Source organism: Papaver somniferum, chromosome 3 (genome assembly GCF_003573695.1).
Source record: "Papaver somniferum cultivar HN1 chromosome 3, ASM357369v1, whole genome shotgun sequence".
Classification (NCBI taxonomy): domain Eukaryota; kingdom Viridiplantae; phylum Streptophyta; class Magnoliopsida; order Ranunculales; family Papaveraceae; genus Papaver; species Papaver somniferum.
In genome coordinates this window covers 689,455-707,837 of record NC_039360.1, presented here as the reverse complement: position 1 = coordinate 707,837, position 18,383 = coordinate 689,455, and the positions used below count along the sequence as shown (strand labels likewise).

Here is an 18,383-nt window from a genome sequence, read left to right as displayed (position 1 = left end):
TTTGGTGATTTAAAAAAATAATTTTTTGCAGATTCGACGTCTGATTTCCAAAAAGTTTTTTGTCAACTTAATATTCTCAATTAATCTCATTTATTTTATAGCCGTTTTCTTACTGTTACGGAGGATTTGAAGTAGGCAGTTATTATTGATTTTATTGTCATAAAGCCGCATTGATTTCCTTTAAGTTATAAAAGAAAGTTTTTTGGAGAAGATGAAATACAAAAAAGTTTCAACTATTGAGTTCTGAGCAAGTTAGAAAGAGTAAGAGTTGGTTCAATTTCTCAAGGTGCAGAGAAATTGAATAAGAGAGTTATCATCTGTTTTATCCCATAAGGTTTTCGACAAGAAATTGACCGCTAGCACAATTAATAGGCAGAGTCGCGAAACACCTTAAAGATAGCGACCTAGTACGCGACTCAGCTGTTTGAGATTTATTTCTGTGAGAATTTTTATTATTGTTTCCAACAATTTTAAGGTGTTCGTTTCTGCTATGGAGAATGAAAGGAAGCGCGTCGATGATACCGACAATCCATTCAAGTTTGAAGGGTTGCACTTCAGAAGATGGAAACAAGAGATGTATTTCTATCTCAAACTCATGAAGTTGCATATGATTGTGTCAACTGTTCATCCTGGAACCGTGGAACCTGCTGCTGATAAGACGAGTACCCCTACCCCTGCTGATGCTGGTGCTGCTGATCCTCCTCCTACCGGTGGTGCCAAATAAGTTTTTTCTCAAACTCCTGAGGAGAAACAGAAAAGCCATTGACAAATGGATAGATGATGATTTTGATTGCAAAAACTATATTCTCAACGGTTTGTCTGAATATTTATATGAATATTACTCCACGTTTGATACTGCTAAAGATGTGTGGGATGCTTTACAGAAAAAATATGACACTGAAGAAGCTGGATCAAATAAATATGATGTAATCCGCTACATGAAATGTCAAATGGTGGATGATAGATCAGTTGTTGCACAGGCTCATGAGCTTCAGAAAATTGCCCATCAAATTCTGACCGAAGGTATGAAAATTGACGAACAATTCCAAGTTGCTGTTTTTATTGACAAGTTACCACCTAGCTGGAAAGATTTTCGTAATTCTTTGCGTCATAAAACTAAAGAATTTTCTCTTGAAAGTTTGATTGTTAAGCTTAGAATTGAGGAAGAAGCTCGGAAATAAGATAAGAATGAAGAGATTCTCATTGTTTCTAACAATAAGACTCATCCGAGTTTGAAACCTAAGAAAAGGGATATGAAACCTAACCCGAACCAGAAGAAAGGTGGAAGGCCTAATCAAAAAAAGAACAAACACCCATCAAAAAATGGACATAATTCCAATTCTGAGTTTCTTTGTTATACATGTGGTAAACCAAACCACATGGCCAGGAATTGCAGGTTTAACAAGGAAAAGAATAACGCACAAGCTAATGTTGTGGGTGACGTTATAATTGCCATGGTCTCTGATCCAGAGTTCTACATGGTTGGTGGATCCGATGGGTGGTGGATAGACAGTTGTGCTTCGCGTCATTGTTGTTTTGATAGGTCCATGTTTAAGACTTATGCTGAAACCAAGGATAAGAAAGTGTTGTTGGGAGACTCTCACATCACTATGGTGAAAGGTTCTGGTACGGTAGAGTTGAAGTTTACTTCTAGAAAGACACTCATGCTGAAAGATGTCATTCACACTCCAGAAATGAGAAAGAACCTTGTTTCCGGCTATCTTCTCAACAAGGCTGGGCTGTATCAAACTATTGGGTCTGATATTTACACTATAACTAAGAATAAGAGTTTATAGGAAAGGGTTATGCTACTTATGGAATGTTTAAGCTTAATGTTGATGCTATGAATAAAATTGATTCTTCTGCTTATATGGTTTGCAATTTTAATGTTTGGCATGGTAGGCTTTGTCATGTGGGTAAAAAGTTAGTAAATAACATGAGCAAGTTAGGTGTCCTCCCTGAATTTTCTAAAAATGATTTTAAAAAATGTGAATACTGTAGTCAAGCAAAAATAACCAAGACTTCACATAAATCTGTTGTAAGAGAATCGAAACCACTAGACTTAATACATTCTGATTTGTGTGAATATGAAGGTATCCTAACTAGAAATGGCAAGAGGTATATCATGACGTTCATTGATGATTGTTCTAATTATACTTATGTTTATTTGCTGAGCCATAAAAACGAAGCTATTGAAAAGTTTAAGATTTTTATTGCTGAAATTGAAAATCAATTTGGTAGGAAAATTAAGAGATTTCGTAGTCATAGAGGCTCTGAATATGAGTCTGCTCCGTTTACTGAAATTTATCAAACTAATGGCATTATACATGAAAGAACTTCTCCATATAATCCCCAAATGAACGGGAAAGCTGAAAGAAAGAATCGTACTCTTACTGAATTGTGTGCTTGTTTTTAGCTCTGGTGCTGCTTCTCATTGGTGGGGTGAATGTTTGCTGACTGTTTGCCATGTTTTGAACCGCATTCCTAATAATAAAACCATGATATCTCCTTATGAACTTTGGAGAAATAGAAAACCTAATGTCTCTTATTTTAGAGTTTGGGGTTGCTTTTTTTGTTAGAAACCTGATCCTAAAAGACATAAGTTAGAAAGTAGAGCTTATGAATGTGTTTTTATTGGTTATGCTCAAAACAGTAAAGCTTATAGGTTTTTGATATTAATAATAAGGTTATTATTGAATCTATTGATGTTGATTTCTTTGAAGAGAGATTTCCTTTTAAATCTAGAAATAGTGGGGGTAATAGTGGGGGTTCTTTATCTAGTGTTTTACCTAGTGCTGATTCTGAACATAGATTAGAAGAACCTAGAAGTGCAGAAACTAGGATCACTGAAGTTGAACCTAGAAGAAGTAAAAGAGCTAGGACTGACACAAGAGATCCTGATTTTGAATTTTATGCCGTAGAGGAAGAACCTTCTAATTTACAAGAGGCGTTCAGTTCTGCAGAGTCTAGTTTCTGGCAAGAAGCTGTAGATAATGAATGGGATTCTCATATGTCTAATGGAACTTGGCGTATAGTAGATTTACCTCCTGGTTGTAAGCCTATAGGTTGTAAATGGGTTTTGAAAAGGAAACTAAAACCTGATGGAACAGAGAAGCACAAAGCTAGACTGGTTGCTAAAGGATTTAGGCAACGAGAGAACGTAGACTTCTTTGATACTTATTCTCCTGTTACTAGATTAACATCTATACGTGTTTTGATTGCTGTTGCCGCTGCTCATAATCTTGTTATTCACCAAATGGATGTTAAAACCCTTTTTGAATGGTGAACTAGAAGAGGAAATTTATGGAACAACCTGAAGGTTTTGTAATTCCTGGACAAGAACAGAAAGTATGTAAGCTAGAGAAATCTCTTTATAGTTTAAAACAAGATCCTAAACAATGGCATGAGAAATTTGATAATTTAATGATTTCAAATAACTTCAAAATAAATGAGGGTGACAAATGCATCTACTATAAATCTTAGAATGATGTGTGCGTGATTGTTTGCATGTATGTGGATAATTTGCTGATATTTGCTTCCAATTTATCTGTTGTCAATGAAACTAAAAGCATGCTTAGTTCGAATTTTGACATGAAAGATTTGGGTGAATCTAGTGTAATCTTGGGAATCAAAATAACTAGAACTGGTAGTGGTATTTGTTTGGATCAATCTCACTACATTGAAAAAATTCTGAAAAAGTATGAATATCTTGATTGTAAGCCTGTTTGTACTCCGTTTGATCCTAATGTGAAATTGTTTAAGAATACTGGAGAAAGTGTTAGACAATCAGAATATGCTAGTATAATTGGAAGTCTGCGTTATGCAACTGATTGTACTAGACCATACATTGCATATGTAGTGGGAGTTCTGTGCAGGTTTACTAGTAATCCTAGTTTGGAACACTGGGATGCCATTGAGAGGGTTATGCGGTATCTGAAAAGAACCACAAACCTAGGATTACACTATAAGAGGCATCCTGCAGTCCTTGAAGGATTTAGCGATGCTAATTAGAACACTCTTTCAGATGATTCCAAGGCCACCAGTGGATATGGTTTTACTATTGCTTGGGGAACTGTATCTTGGAGATCAAAGAAACTGACAATTATAGCCCAATCTATGATGGAGGCTGAATTGATGGTACTAGCAGCAGCTAGTGAAGAGGCAGGATGGCTGAAGAGTCTGTTGTCAGACATTCCAGTATGGGAAAAATCGATACTAGCCACTTTGATCCACTGCGATAGTACCGCGGCTATCGAAGTAGTAGAGAACTGTTATAATAACAGTAAGAATCGACAGATGCGTCGAAAGAACGACACAATTAGAGAATTCCTCACAACTGGTGTTGTTAGAGTAGATCATGTAAGGTCTGAAGGAAATATATCTGATACTTTGACGAAAGGATTAGCAAGAGAAAAGGTATGGAATATCTCTAAAAGCGTGGGACTTTTGCCCGTTAGAAGTTGAGTCGTTTGTAATGGATACCCAACCTAGAAATAGGTTCAAAGGGACTAGACGAAGTTACAAATGATATGATATAGTACAACTATGGCCTTCAGTCACGGTTGGCTTTGTCTCGATTGTATCTATAAACGTGACTAATACATTGATTGTCCCAGTTAAATATGTTTCCGGGTCCATTGTATATCTCTTTGGATACGGGTATATTGAATGCGTGTCTAATTTTCATCAATTCCCGTTTTTTAAATCCGATCAAGGGTAGAAATACAACTGCTTTGATTTTTTAACCCACCACCTGCACTTCCAGTCTCCCACGATCTATGAAAACTCCGCCCATCTTCTTAGGTTTCAAGGTAATCATTCCTCTCAACTTCTTCTCTCCGTCGTTCAGTCCCAAATAAAAACCATATTTTATCTGTATTCACTGCTTGATCTAATTTCTTCTACCTATGGAGTTTGAATCTGAATTTCCAATCAGTCAGTCAATGTTTTTGTTTCTTAGTTTTTCTCTCAACGTGTTTTGCTATTTGATGGTGACACTGGTGTTCGATTAAGTGCAAGTGGCTTGGCATTTTTATGGAGTATGAATCGGAAGTTCCAATCAGTCGATCGATGTTTTTTTGCCTATCTCTTGATCTCAATCACATAGTTTGAAGTTTTTTATGGTTAAAATTGGTGGAAAGCCAGTAAACATTGAGCTTTCTCTTTTGGTGTTCAAGGTAACACTGCTAGTATTTATTTCTTGGTGTTTAATTGGATCTACACCAACATTCTTGAGATTTTTTATTATTGTGCAATCTTGGAATTTTTTATTATTGTGCAATTAGATTATCCCTGTGAAAACTATATTTTTCTTGTAAATTATCTTTTTAGGGCAAACAATTTTACTGGGTTCGATTAAGACCAAGCTGATTATCTGTTTTCTTTTTTCCGGTAAGAGTTTGAAATCGTTGTCAATTGTTTGGTCAATAGATATAACATTTTGCTCAAGTATGAAATCAGGGAGAGTTTTCTTATTTGAAATCATAGTGAATTATTTCTCCAATTTTGATTGAATTATAATTTTAAATGTAGGTACCCTAAAGATAAGCATTGCTAGAGTGTGAGAGATCCATCCGTTCTATCTTTATGTGAAATTGTTTCTTTCCTGGCATCATATTTTACGTTGATACCTATTTTAAGGATGAATTGGCTTTCGGTGTTGTTTTGTGTGTTGAGACTCGGATCATGGAGTCTGGCCAATTGACGCATTAATATTTTACTGTAAGACGTTGTTTGCAGAATGCAGCATGTGTTTTGGTTCTTGGGGGATTCGGAAATCGTGGTCAGGAATGATATTGGTTGCAAATTATGCCAGCGAGAATCACATCCCATGTCTTGTATATGCTTGGGAATGTAGATCAATGTGATCGGTTATGCTATATATCTGTATGTGGTCTTGTATCTTCTTAACAGCTCTTTTCATTTTCCCCATTCTAGTTAGTCTTCCTGACATCAATTATTTATTTACCTACCTTTGGTGGTTATGATTTTGATTAGGTTATGCTTCTTGAAAGAGCTAACAGTGCAGAATTCGACCCTGATACACCTAAACCTCTTATAAATTTTATGCCATACGTATGTTTTATGTTCTAAGATAAGTTTTGTGGGAATTTATATATCGAACAAAAACCTCATAAGGGATACTTCTATGATTGCAGGGCTCACGAACACATGGGAAGTACAATGAGGCGAGGATCACGAAGAACATTATTTCAGACAACTAATTGTATCACCTAAAAGATATATGATACGTCTGTTAACTCTCGGTCAACAAATACCTTTAATTACTTTAGTTAGTTGTTTACATTGCCTATCTTTTTTTCTGAATGAGTGCTATATATATTTGTTCAATTTATATAGATAATTACTCTCACGTGGATCAGCGCAATTGTCATCGGTATGAGGTCAGTCTGTAAAACTGTTGTAGCGTTAAATTTGGTGGAAATCTACCCATTGCAGCCAAATTGTCTTTCATTACACTAGATTATATGGAGCGCTAAATTTCCTTTTCCAGTGCTCATTTACCATACAAAAATTAACTGATTGCACTATATTTTGTGGCGCTAAATTTCCTTTTCCAATGCTCGTTTACATTATTTTGACTTGTATATGTAAATCCAGAGTAAACTGACCAGTTTGAGGCAGCTGACCTGAGATTTTTCGATTGGGATGAAAGTGGGAAAAAAATGGAGGTACATAATTTGGTCAATAAGGACCATCCACTTTAGTTCGTTTTAGTTTTATGATGTTATAATATCTGGAAAAAAATGTATCGGTTCTTTTGCAGATTGTAGAGCTTCCAAGTCACCCTTTTTTATGTGGGAATGCATTTCCATTTCATGTACGGCCTCCTAGGTACCTTTTGCTGAAGCAAGAAATTTTTCCAGTATGGATAACGATTCTTTCACTCCTGCTAATCCCGGTGAAACCATTTAGAACTGCAAGTTCATTTTTTATATTTTAAATCTCTCTTAACAGTAAAATTTGTGCAACTGTAGGTCTTATATTGGCAGCAAGTGGGACAGTTGCAAGCGTACGTTGACAAGCAGCAAAATGGAAACTAGGACAGAAGTTGATTTTCTTGGGTCATCGGCTGATACTTTTTCATGGTACACTAGCTAGTTAGCAGTTTCAATTTCATACGTTTTGGATTTAGGAAATATCATTGGTGCACTACAGACAACACTAAAGGCACCCATGAAACTGGTGGATCCAGAAAGTAGAATTCTGAGTAATACACTTCGTTTTACTTTCTCTTTCGCATGGCCAAGCGACATGCTAGAGATAGTTTGGAGGAGCTCTTGTAGTGTGAATGAACATTGGAGTAGGCATGCAATGGAAATTCAGCTGTCCTTTGGAAGCTTTGTTGGAGATCGCCCTTTCTTCTGTTCGATCCGAATTCATTAACATGTTTTGACACTTACGGGTTATATTGATGTCTTTGTTATTAACTCTAGTAGAATCCATATATCATGATCATGATAAAATGTAAACCATGTTGATTTTGCAAGATATTATCAGATCCAATGACATTAATTTCAATCAAAATTACTGTGCCTCCATTTTCTTCTTTGTAAGACACATAGATGTGCCTATACATCCAAGTATATCTTGTATATTAATATATGTGTTTAACAATTCACAAATTAGTCACGGTAACAATAGAATTCGTGTCCAATGATGAGGTTTGGTCACGATGTATTCCATCATCCCGTGACTAAAGAGAAAACTTGTCACGGTGAATAATAACAACCGTGGCTGTTGGAGATGTGGTCACGGTAATTTCAAGAAACAGTCTCGAACTAAACCGTGACCAAACGTTAGACTTTTGGCCTCGCAGGCTTTCGTCACGGTTTTAAAAAATGAGTCACCATGACCATAAATATTTGGTCACAGTAAATTAGCGTGACGAAAGGGCATTTTTGTACTAGTGGATAGAGTCATGCATTTCCATAGCATGATATCCTGAAGTGGGAAACATGCTGAGTGTTTAAACTCTTAATGATGTCTATAGCTCTTAAGTTAAGAGTGGGATACACATGAGTATCCTTGATAGACTCACCTATACGAATGTGAAGGTGTGGCTGCCTTCTATGAGAACTTGGGCATTTCTCTAGATCGTTCGTTAAGAAAGGGATAAGCACATGGCCTTAATGTGCAAACTTAAGGACATTACTCTAGATATAGTTGTGTGTGTTGAATAATCTAATGTTAGATAGAGTTCAAGACGCGAGTCACTCTAGTCACCTAGTACTTAGAAAGTTTAACACTATGTAGAGGTTCAAGTCGAAAGGCACCTTTACTTACGCACAAATATATATAACACTTGCTCAATGTTTTTGAAATATAAGTGGGGGATTGTTGGGGAGTATATTTAAAAAACCATAGTTTTGTAATATTGTACCAAACTTAGAGAGATAGTGTGGTGGTAACATTTTGGGCTCCCACACTATAGACTTGGGTTCAAGTCTCACCCCTTGCATTTGACTAGATATATACATATATCTATATATATTTAAAAATCCGGGAGAGCGGGGCCTTTGGGTCTTGGGAGGTGTGGTGATTTAAAAAAATAATTTTTTGCAGATTTAACGTCTGATTTCCAAAACGTTTTTTGTCAACTTAATATTCTCAATTAATCTCATTTATTTTCTAGCCGTTTTCTTACTGTTACGGAGGATTTTAAGTAGACAGTTATTATTGATTTTATTGTCATAAAGCCGCATTGATTTCCTTTAAGTTATAAAAGAAAGTTTTTTGGAGAAGATGAAATATAGAGTTTTTTCATCTATTGAGTTCTGAGCAAGTGAGAAAGAGTAAGAGTTGCTTCAATTTCTCAAGGTGCAGAGAAATTGAATAAGAGAGTTATCAGCTGTTTTATCCCATAGGGTTTTCGACAAGAAATTGACTGCTAGCACAATCAAGAGGCAGAGTCGTGAAACACCTTAAAGATAGCGACCTAGTCCGCGACTCAGCTGTTTGAGATTTATTTCTGTGAGAATTTTTATTATTGTTTCCAACACAACTATATTGAACTCTCAAAATAAAACTTCGACAGTGATCAAAGTGGTAAGGATGCATTGTGCTTATATCTTTGGAAGCCATTCTCTTTCTGTCCTTTCATTTCTCATCCCCACTTCTCCAAAATTTTACCACGAATGATAAATCTCAGAGCATTAGCAAGTATTAAAATATGACATAGGAAACTTAATTTTGCTAGTATGTTCAAAGAAATCAATTACTCTACTGGACCGTTGAATACCCTCAGAATACATATCAGTACATTTTACATAGTAAAGATCGTGACGTAATAGGAAAGTTACAACAGGATTATCAAAGAAACGAATCAGTACTTTATAAAAGAGAGTTGATAGGAATCCATTTTCCTATTAGATCACGGGTAAAGAACCTTAAACTAAACAAATTCAAATTTAATCAATTTGGGAAACTTCCAATGAATATGGAGAAAGTACGAACGCAAAGGGAAAAAGCTTGAAATTCCGAGCTAACGAACTTTAATCTGTATGTGTGGTCACTGGGAGGTCCAAGAGAATTTCATAAGATCTATTGATTGCGCCAACACCTAAGAGGTAGAAATTTAAATATGGTTTGTTACATTTCGGGCTAAAAATAAATAAATAATAAAGAATCAAACAAACAATTGAAAAGAGTGATAGACTAAAACATCAATGAAGGCATGACATGTCCAAAATTCACCGTAAGTTAATCATACCCACCCAAGAGTTTTGAATATCTCAATATGTAATTTTTGTTTTACAAAACATCTCAATGAAAGGAATCAGAGTTACTTTGCCTATTACATGGTATCAATAGTACTTCCAAATAGACATCATTGGGGACGGTTTAAATTGTGTACCGTAGTGATTAGTGTTTGCAACCAAACCAATTAATTGACACTCAGCTGCACCTTTAAGCATCAGTCGCACTATTACCATTGCATATTTCTCTATGCAACGACTATTCTTTTGGTACAAAATATTCAACTCCAGCATCAGTAAGGCAGCGACTAACTATATAAAGAAAACAATAGTCTGTAATATAAAATAAAAAAAATAAAACCCCATAAAAAAAGAGATGAGCATAAGTATATCCAAAGAGTATTACTTGGACAAAATTCGATCCAGTAGGTCACCAATCTCGTGTAACCTGATATAATAAAGAGACATGAGGAAACAACATTTTTTAACTAAAGCATAAAAACATAACATCGACGAATTGGTAAAATTTTGATTTTCATCTAGTTCCAGCTAAGTAAAACTTGGAGAGTCAAAGGCTGATAGATGATATCAGCGGGATATAATGTGAAATATACACATCTATCCTGTGCTTGGTAGCAGAAGAATATTCGAATAATGGAAATGAGAATGGATGCCTTGATATTCTATGGAATAACGATAATCCTAAAATTTCAATTGAGATCGATTTAAAGGAGTGGTATATGAGGTATAAGCACAACTAGCCAATTTTCTTGACCCTGTAAAATTTCATTTTCTTTAGTCCTTAACCTATAATGGGCTTGATTAGGTAGTGAAGCACCAGGGATGAAGTCAATGCAATGTTGTATATCTCTCAAAGGTGGTAAAGTCACGGACAATTAATCGGGAAATAACTCATTATATTGTGACGATAAAGGTTGTACCTGAAAAGAAACAGATATCATTGGCTTGTAGTGAGAACTCAAAGTATGAGTTGAATTCAAATACCGTGATATTGTACCCACCAAAGCACTAGTCTTGTCATTACTATGTTCTTTGATCAAAGAAGAAGATTTGGAAGGATGAAGAAATTTTTTTACCATCTTTATAGAATGTGTATGTGTTTTCAAAACAATTGTGAACTGCACGTACATCATATTTTCATGGTCTTCCAAGAAGAAGATGTGTGGCATTCATATCTATCACATCACATAAGATGAAATTTTCAAAACCAACAGAAGAGAACATTATCACACATTGATGTGTAATACGTTAAGTAGACTCACTTATTACCCATCCTACAAAATAAGGATTAGGATGTGGAGTAACAGGTAGACCTAATTTATCAACCACTATTGAATATATGTAATTATCGATACTACCACTATCAATAATCATGTCACAAACCTTTCCTCCAATAAAACACTTGGTTTTAAAGATGTCATGTCTTTGAGAATAACAAGGTTGAGTAAGCATAAGTGGATGAATCATACCTACTAAATGGTCACCATATACTTCATGTAAGTCGGGATATTCCTCTTCTTCATAATCTTCATCCTTTAATGGTCCCTTGTCTTTGGATTCATGTTGTATAGAGTTGTCTCCAATAAAATCATTGAACCAGCGATAATCAGCATAAGAATCACCGACTTGATGACATTTATTGCACTTATCTCCTCGAAATTTAGAGTACATATTTGCTGGTTTAGAAAGAGGAGGAAATTGTTGTTGGTTCCTATTAAAAAACCTAATACAAAGAGATTTAGTTGAATAAGTGAATTCTCAGCGGGATTTGGTAAAATGGGTGAAGAATTTGCAGGTAAGGTGTCTGAGAAAAAGGAAAATTCACTGGTGGTTGTTGTTGTCGTTGAGGTGGAGGTGTATGTACTTATGGATAATTATAACTTGGAGAATAAGAATAGTACTGATCCTGGTAGTTACGACCTGAGGATTATTGTGTAGAGTAGGTGTTATTTTAACGATGCCGACGAGGTTGAGAAGATTTAGAAGGACAAGAAAGATGTTTCTCAATCTTGATAGCCTGTTGAATAGCTTCAACCATAGTAAAAACAGATTGAGTCATATTGTATTGAATCAACCTATTTAAACCCTCAATCAAACGCGCCACCAATTGTTCCTATGTTTCATGAATTTGATTACGAGCAACTAAATTATAAAACTGAGCAACATATTCTTCAACAGAGCGATCTCCTTGCTGACGATTCTGCAGCTTAACAAAGAGTTGTTGTATAAAGTCTTGAGGTAAAAATTTATCTCGTATCAATTTGCGCATACGTGTCCAAGTACGTACTAGAGGTTTATGATAATTGAGTCTATCTTCACAAATCTTTTCCCACAAACTACCAAGCATCAACTCCACATTTTAGTTTATAAGCCACTAACTTAACTTTTAAATCATTTGGTACATCCATAAACTCAAAGAAGGCTTCAACTTCGTAAAGCCAATCCAATAACTCTTCAATTTTGAAACTTTCATTAAAAGTAGGTATATCTGCTTTCAACTTGTATTCTGGTAAAGATCCATACGGTGTCTGGCCTGTGCGAAGATGTCTATCTTCAATCCATCTTCTGTGTTGATCATCTTCCTTAGAGTCTTCATCATCACTGTCCTCTTGTAAAACGAGAGGCTTTCTATTTGGATTGACAACATAAACTTCATGTTTCTTTGGTTTATGCATTCCCGCTAAAACGTTCCCATGTATACCAGTAGAATAAACAAAACCATATGGTTTAGATGTTGATTCTCCTTGCTTGACATAGGACTCCAACTCTTTTGTAGAAGGCTCAACAATCTCCTTTGGTTGGATCCCTAGGAACTCCATAATTGAAGCCAATTGTGTAGACATGTCTTCCAATTTAGCAATCCTTTCGTTGAAATCTTTTTGCATAGTTTCAACATTATAAGATAACTTAACAAGCCTTGTCTCAGTAGTATAAACCATGAAATAAAAGTAGGGTTTGAGTGACCTTTTTTTTGGTAATAGGGTTGAGGAAGCAAAAAACATGATCTAAGAAAAGAATACAAATCTAATCTACTGTCGAATGATACCAACTAATGTATAACAGATAGAGGAAAACAATACGAAGATTGAGGATCGAAAAGAGTTTAAGAAACGAAGAAGAATGATGAACTTGAAGAAGAAATTAAGAATTAAAATATAATAATAGTTTGATAATAATAATCTTGATAACAATATACTTATCTTCAATCAGAATGTTTGTTTATAAAGGATCTAAACAACCGACTAGAAACCTAAATAAAGAAGTTAAACTAAAATAGAACTATTAAATATGGAATATACTCAAAAAGAGTTGTGATAGAAATAGGAAACAAAACAAAGACAGAAGCTTTTGAGATTAGTATGAGAATGATAAGGGATGTCCTGCATCAACTTGTGAGATGAATAAGAATCTAAGATGCTCTTCGGGAGTCATAAGTTAAGGTTAGCTAAACTTTGTCTATTGCTATCGACTTCCAGTCTCACCTTGATCTTTGATCAAAAAGGAAATCACATATATGCTTATTTGTGGGAGGCAGATTGGTTTAAAGTCTTCAATTGAGTTGAAGCAACTCTTAGGCTGTAAGGGGCGTCAGCTAATTAAGGGAATCATTTTGGCGGAGCCCTGTTGGGATTCAAGAGGCGTAAGGAGGACGACTATAACTGAATTCTTGTGAGGTTTTAATTCGGTCTCACTACATTCCAGTCTGAAGTTATATGTAGTAGGCTAGAGTCTGTAGCAGCTTAATACAATTTGGTGTTCAATCTGGACTAGGTACCGGGGTTTTTCTGCATTGCGGTTTTCTCGTTAACGAAATTTCTGGTGTTTGTGTTATTTATTTTCCACATTATATTGTTTATATATATATAATTGAAATATCACAGTTTGTACGTAAATCAATCAAAGTAAATACATTCATCCTTGTTTGTTCGACACGAGTTGATTGATTCTTGGATATTTTGAAAATAAACACATATTTTTTACTAGGTATTTATGGTACTTCTATTAACATTATGACGTGCATAATAAAAAAATCAGTAGATATTTTGAATTTTTAATTAAATTTTTATACTTATTTTTCTCTACAAATAAGCAAGACTCTTTGCAACTCTCATTTTTTTGTCTTTACAAGTCACAAAGACTCACTACAACACTCTCATAAAATCACTAAAAATATTTATATTTCCAGAGAATTTATGGGAGTCACTCAAATAAAATAATTTATGCAAATTTATATAAATATCATTTGACTACCTCTATGTTAGTTCATTATACTCCCTCCGTCCCAAATTAGATGAGCTAGTTGGTTTTAAACTTTGTCCCACAAATAAATGAACTATCTTACTAATCAAGAAGATATTTCTAAAACTACCCTTTTAATTGATTATTGTTACCATAAGAAATGTGTATAATTTGATAGTGATATTTATATTCGTTAAGTAGGTGTTTTGAAATGCTTTTAAACGGTATAAAGTTTACGAAAAACCATGGAATAGTTTAAGAGATAAATCATTTTTAAGTTCTACTAGTTGTTGTCCATAAAAGTATAATTATAGAAAAAAATACTTAAAATGAAAAAAATAAAAACAGAAGTGAAAATGACTCAATGAGATATGGTGAAACTATCATGTTATTTCTAACACCTGAGCTCTGTGCTTTTATGAATAGACTCTTATAGATGTTTCCATCTAGTCAGATTGGTCCCTCAACTCCTAAAACCAAAATGTTTCTATCCACTTAGATTGGTTAGTGCCATCCTTAATAAGCATAAATTTCTAAGCTCTGGAGTTTATGCATTATGCAACTAAAAAGTTTCACCCATACTCCCAAACTTAAATCTAACATTGTCCTCAATGTTCTAAAGATAAAATTAAAAGCATGAACAAGGAGAAACTGTTAACATTTGAAGCAAAAGAGTTAAGGAAAGATATTACCTGGTCACATGAGAATGGGTTACGTCCCAAGAAGTGCTAAGTTTAAAGTCTTCAGCCAGACTTTAAAAAGGATTAGTCACCTCGAATCGTATAACTGTGGGTCTTCAAAACCAAATAGAGCTGACCAAAGAAAATTGCATCGAACCAACGAAATGAACAAGACTAGCCTGCCCTTACCTAGTTTCCTGATTAAGAAATTTACATCTAATTGTGGTTCAGGTTCAGGTTCTATGAAAGGGTCTAAATAGAATATTTTCATTGGTTGCGTTTCCTCAAAAGTGAGATCCGAAGTATTAGGTCCTAGAGTCTGGAAAAACTCAAATAGGAAAGGGCATAATAATAACCTAAATAACTGAGGATCTTCTAAGTCAATCAGATTTGACTTACATAATTGACCACGATGAGAGTAGTGGTCATTCTTAAGAAAATGTGTCGATTCTATTAACCTAAAGTACTTAGGCTTAGTCTCAGAACTTAATATTCGACTCATTTTAAATATAAACGTTCCCACATTTGGAAGAAAACTATTTGGTGGGAAAACAAAGTCAATCTGGGTGCTATTGGCTGGGCTAACCACATCAACCAGAGGATGGGTTTTTAACAGTTGAGATTCTTGTTGGATATCATTCGGTTCATGAAATCGAGTATGAAGATAATCTTGTAAAATGGTTGAGGCATTGATGTCACCTTTATAAGAGTTAAAGCACATGGAGAATGATAATCACCCCCAAACTTAGAGTTTTCAGTGTCTCTAGTTAGACTAGTCACAATTTCCCTAATTTATAGGTCAGATTCCTGAAAATGGACATTTGCCTCTTCTAAGTCAGGTTCATCCTCACTAATATCTACGAGTTCATTTGAGACTATTGTTTCTAAATCGCACGACTTTAAAATAGTATTCTCAGGATAAAACCGTTCCTCAAAACCATCATTGACTACTGTTTGATAAATCGTTCGACTCGAAAACAATATTCTCAAGATAAACTGGTTCCTCTAAACCATTATCGGCTTCGTAATCTAAAGGAAATACTACATCGTCTAAAACGTGGGTATCTCTAATCAAATCCTCGTCCTTTTGAATAGGTGAACAATTATTAAAATTATTTGCATTTGAACTAAAAATATCATTATCATTGTAAAGCTCTATTGGAGTAACAAATTCCTGATCACTGTGCCTACATGTTTCAAATTCTTCATCAACACTATCGTCATCATAATCGTCATAATAGCATGAAAATGGTTGAACCTCATCTAAAGTAGTGTCACCAATTCTAACCTCGTCATCCTGATCATGGAAATAACTATCCTCAAGGGTATTATCAGAAACACTATATTGTAAGTTAAGATGATTTTGAGAAATTCCTTTTTGGACCTCTAACAAACGCTTTTGAGTCGACTCACTTGAATTCCTCGCGGTATCTAGGAAAGAAGGCTCACTCATGGCTGCATTTTGTTTATTCATTTCTAACACAAACCTATTTGTATTCTCAGTTAATCGTTTGAGAGACTCTTCTAGAGAAAGGACAGGTTCAGAAGGATCGTAATAAGGACTAGTTTTCAACATTTTCATTATATTGTCCAAAGACGAAGAACTGGTACTATATTATTCCTTACTTTCTTGCTCGAATGACTGTTGTGTGTGTGGATAGTAATTAGGCTCACCATGGTATGATCCATAACCATGAAAAGGTTGGTGTTCCCAACCACTATTTACACTATGGTCGTAATGTGGATGATGTCCATTTGAAAAATCGGTCGGATATTCGTTGTATTGGATATCGTCATACCAGTTCGACATTCTTAATTGCAAGGGAATTCACACAATCACAAACAAGGCTGACTCAACCAAGTCAAACCTATAGAATTTAGCAAACAAAAAGCATGATGGCTCCACTTAGATTGTTTCTAGACCAGCTTCTATCTTTCGAAAGGTAATTTATTGCAATTCGAGCACACCTCTCTGGATCAATCCGAGTTAGTGTAAGCGAAGCAGAGGCGAGGGAAGCTCAATGGAGCTTTGATACCCAAGGCCTCACCGGCGTTACAAGGCGGCGCGCTTCCTTATAATGACCATCATGAACTTCGAAGTATGCTTTAAGAGCGACCAATAATTTTCGAACGATTTTCCTACCAAGCTCGTTACCCTATCGGTCTTGTTCTATTCAAATTTTAGGATTGGTTCGCGTTGGTATCGTTTTCCTAAGGCGTGCAAGAAGAGAACGGTGATGAAATCCGAACCCTTATCTTATATGGTCTGGCCTTGCCCTTTACTAGGAATTTAAAGCAGCCGTATTCAGTCCTCAACAGATATGCACCTTAAGGAATACAGTAACTCGCTGACAGGAGATTCACGAGTGTTCAGATTCTTACCTCCCGTACCAGACGGGGGATGAACCGTTGCAGTCGACTCGGGCAACCGACTCCGATGTCAGTGTGCGAACCCGAGAGGCCGATACGATATCGTAATCGTCATCCTTCCCTGCAAACAGTTTAATATTTAAAGATACCCTTCCGTAGGGTATAAAATAATAATGTCCAATGTCCAAGTCCAAAAGGGATGTCAAAGAGCACCACAAAGAAGTGACATGCTTTGCGCTTTTTGAACCCGAAGGCAGTCTTTTAAGTGGATCCAGTGATAAAACTATCAGGGTAAAAGATTGTTGTCTTTGTTAAGGCATGAGTCAGAAGAATCTCTTAGGATACGTCTGAAGTATGTTTGTTCCTTCTATATACAGGTGTGGAAGATGGTCAACCAGAAACTGGAATGCATAGAAGTAATAACTACAACAGAACCAATCCACAAAATCGAGACATGCGGTCAGCAGACCTTTCTAATTACTGAGAGTCGTGGACTAAAGGTAATCCTCAGTAGCAATGCCGACACCAACACAATTAGTTTGAGACAATCACTTAAAATGTAAGTAAAGGGGTGTGAAAACCTTGTTTCAGTTGTTTGATGAGTCCAGAACTGCCAAAGTTATTTGCAAGAGTAAACAAGTGAAATGCTTGACAGTAAATCAGAGAAAACTTTACCTGGGATGCACAGATTCATCTATCCAGGTTGGTTTCCAAATCTGCTCCTTCACGAAAACTTGCACCTTACAGAACATAAATATTGTTAAACCTCATGTTTAACATTTCTGTTTAGGAAGTGGATGTACCAAATGATCAACATCGAGAACTTAAATCTCCGGCAAAGAGATGGCTCAAGCAAAAGAAGCCAGCAAATTCAGTGGTTGTTTATCGAGACTGGCTTTATGTTGCAAGTTCCATAGTTGAAGGTTCAAACTTCAAGGTATGCACTGAAGTTTGACTATAATCTTTTACTTGTACTGCCCACAATTTTTGTACGTCTACGTGATGGTTCTTAATTGTCCAGGAATGGAGAAGGAAAATTGAACCCCAGATGTCCATAACAGTCGGGAAAGGAGAAAATGTGAAGATAATGGGAGTAGTAGAGGACTTCATATACTTGACCTGCAGCTCGTCTCCAAGCATCCTTCAGGTAATGCATTATAGTCTTACCTACACCAGACCGGCTGCACTTAGTACCCCCAGCTCCTAACGGTCTGTCAAAATCAATGTTCCTGTAAGCAGATATGGTTAAGAGGGACACAACAAAAAGTGGGAAGGTTATCAGAAGGCAGCAGAATAACGAGTCTACTCACAGCAAATGACGTTGTTATATGTGGTACAGAAACCGGATTGATCA

At 35.6% G+C, this 18,383-nt stretch overlaps 1 protein-coding gene and 1 long non-coding RNA gene across 2 annotated transcripts; both read left to right on the top strand.

Moving 5' to 3' along the window:
- The first annotated feature begins 6,616 nt into the window (after nt 1-6,616).
- Nucleotides 6,617-7,421, top strand: LOC113360831. The gene is made up of 3 exons (XR_003364819.1): nt 6,617-6,692; nt 6,788-6,855; nt 6,999-7,421. It is a non-coding gene; the product is annotated as an uncharacterized LOC113360831 (long non-coding RNA).
- A 9,788-nt stretch (nt 7,422-17,209) lies between these two features.
- On the top strand, nt 17,210-17,984 carry LOC113358894 (putative E3 ubiquitin-protein ligase LIN-1). Its single transcript, XM_026602611.1, has 4 exons — nt 17,210-17,320; nt 17,407-17,529; nt 17,621-17,731; nt 17,820-17,984. The coding sequence occupies exons 1-4, from the start codon at nt 17,210-17,212 to the stop codon at nt 17,982-17,984; spliced, it is 510 nt and encodes a 169-aa protein (XP_026458396.1).
- Nucleotides 17,985-18,383: the final 399 nt, after the last annotated feature.

Excerpts from the sequence above, each read along its gene's own strand:
- LOC113358894 (XM_026602611.1), top strand. The coding sequence starts at position 17,210 with ATGTCCAAGTCCAAAAGGGATGTCAAAGAGCACCACAAAGAAGTGACA. Across the intron at positions 17,321-17,406 it reads CCAGTGATAAAACTATCAGG|GTGTGGAAGATGGTCAACCA; the intron begins GTAAAAGATTGT and ends TTCTATATACAG. Across the intron at positions 17,732-17,819 it reads GCACAGATTCATCTATCCAG|GAAGTGGATGTACCAAATGA; the intron begins GTTGGTTTCCAA and ends ATTTCTGTTTAG.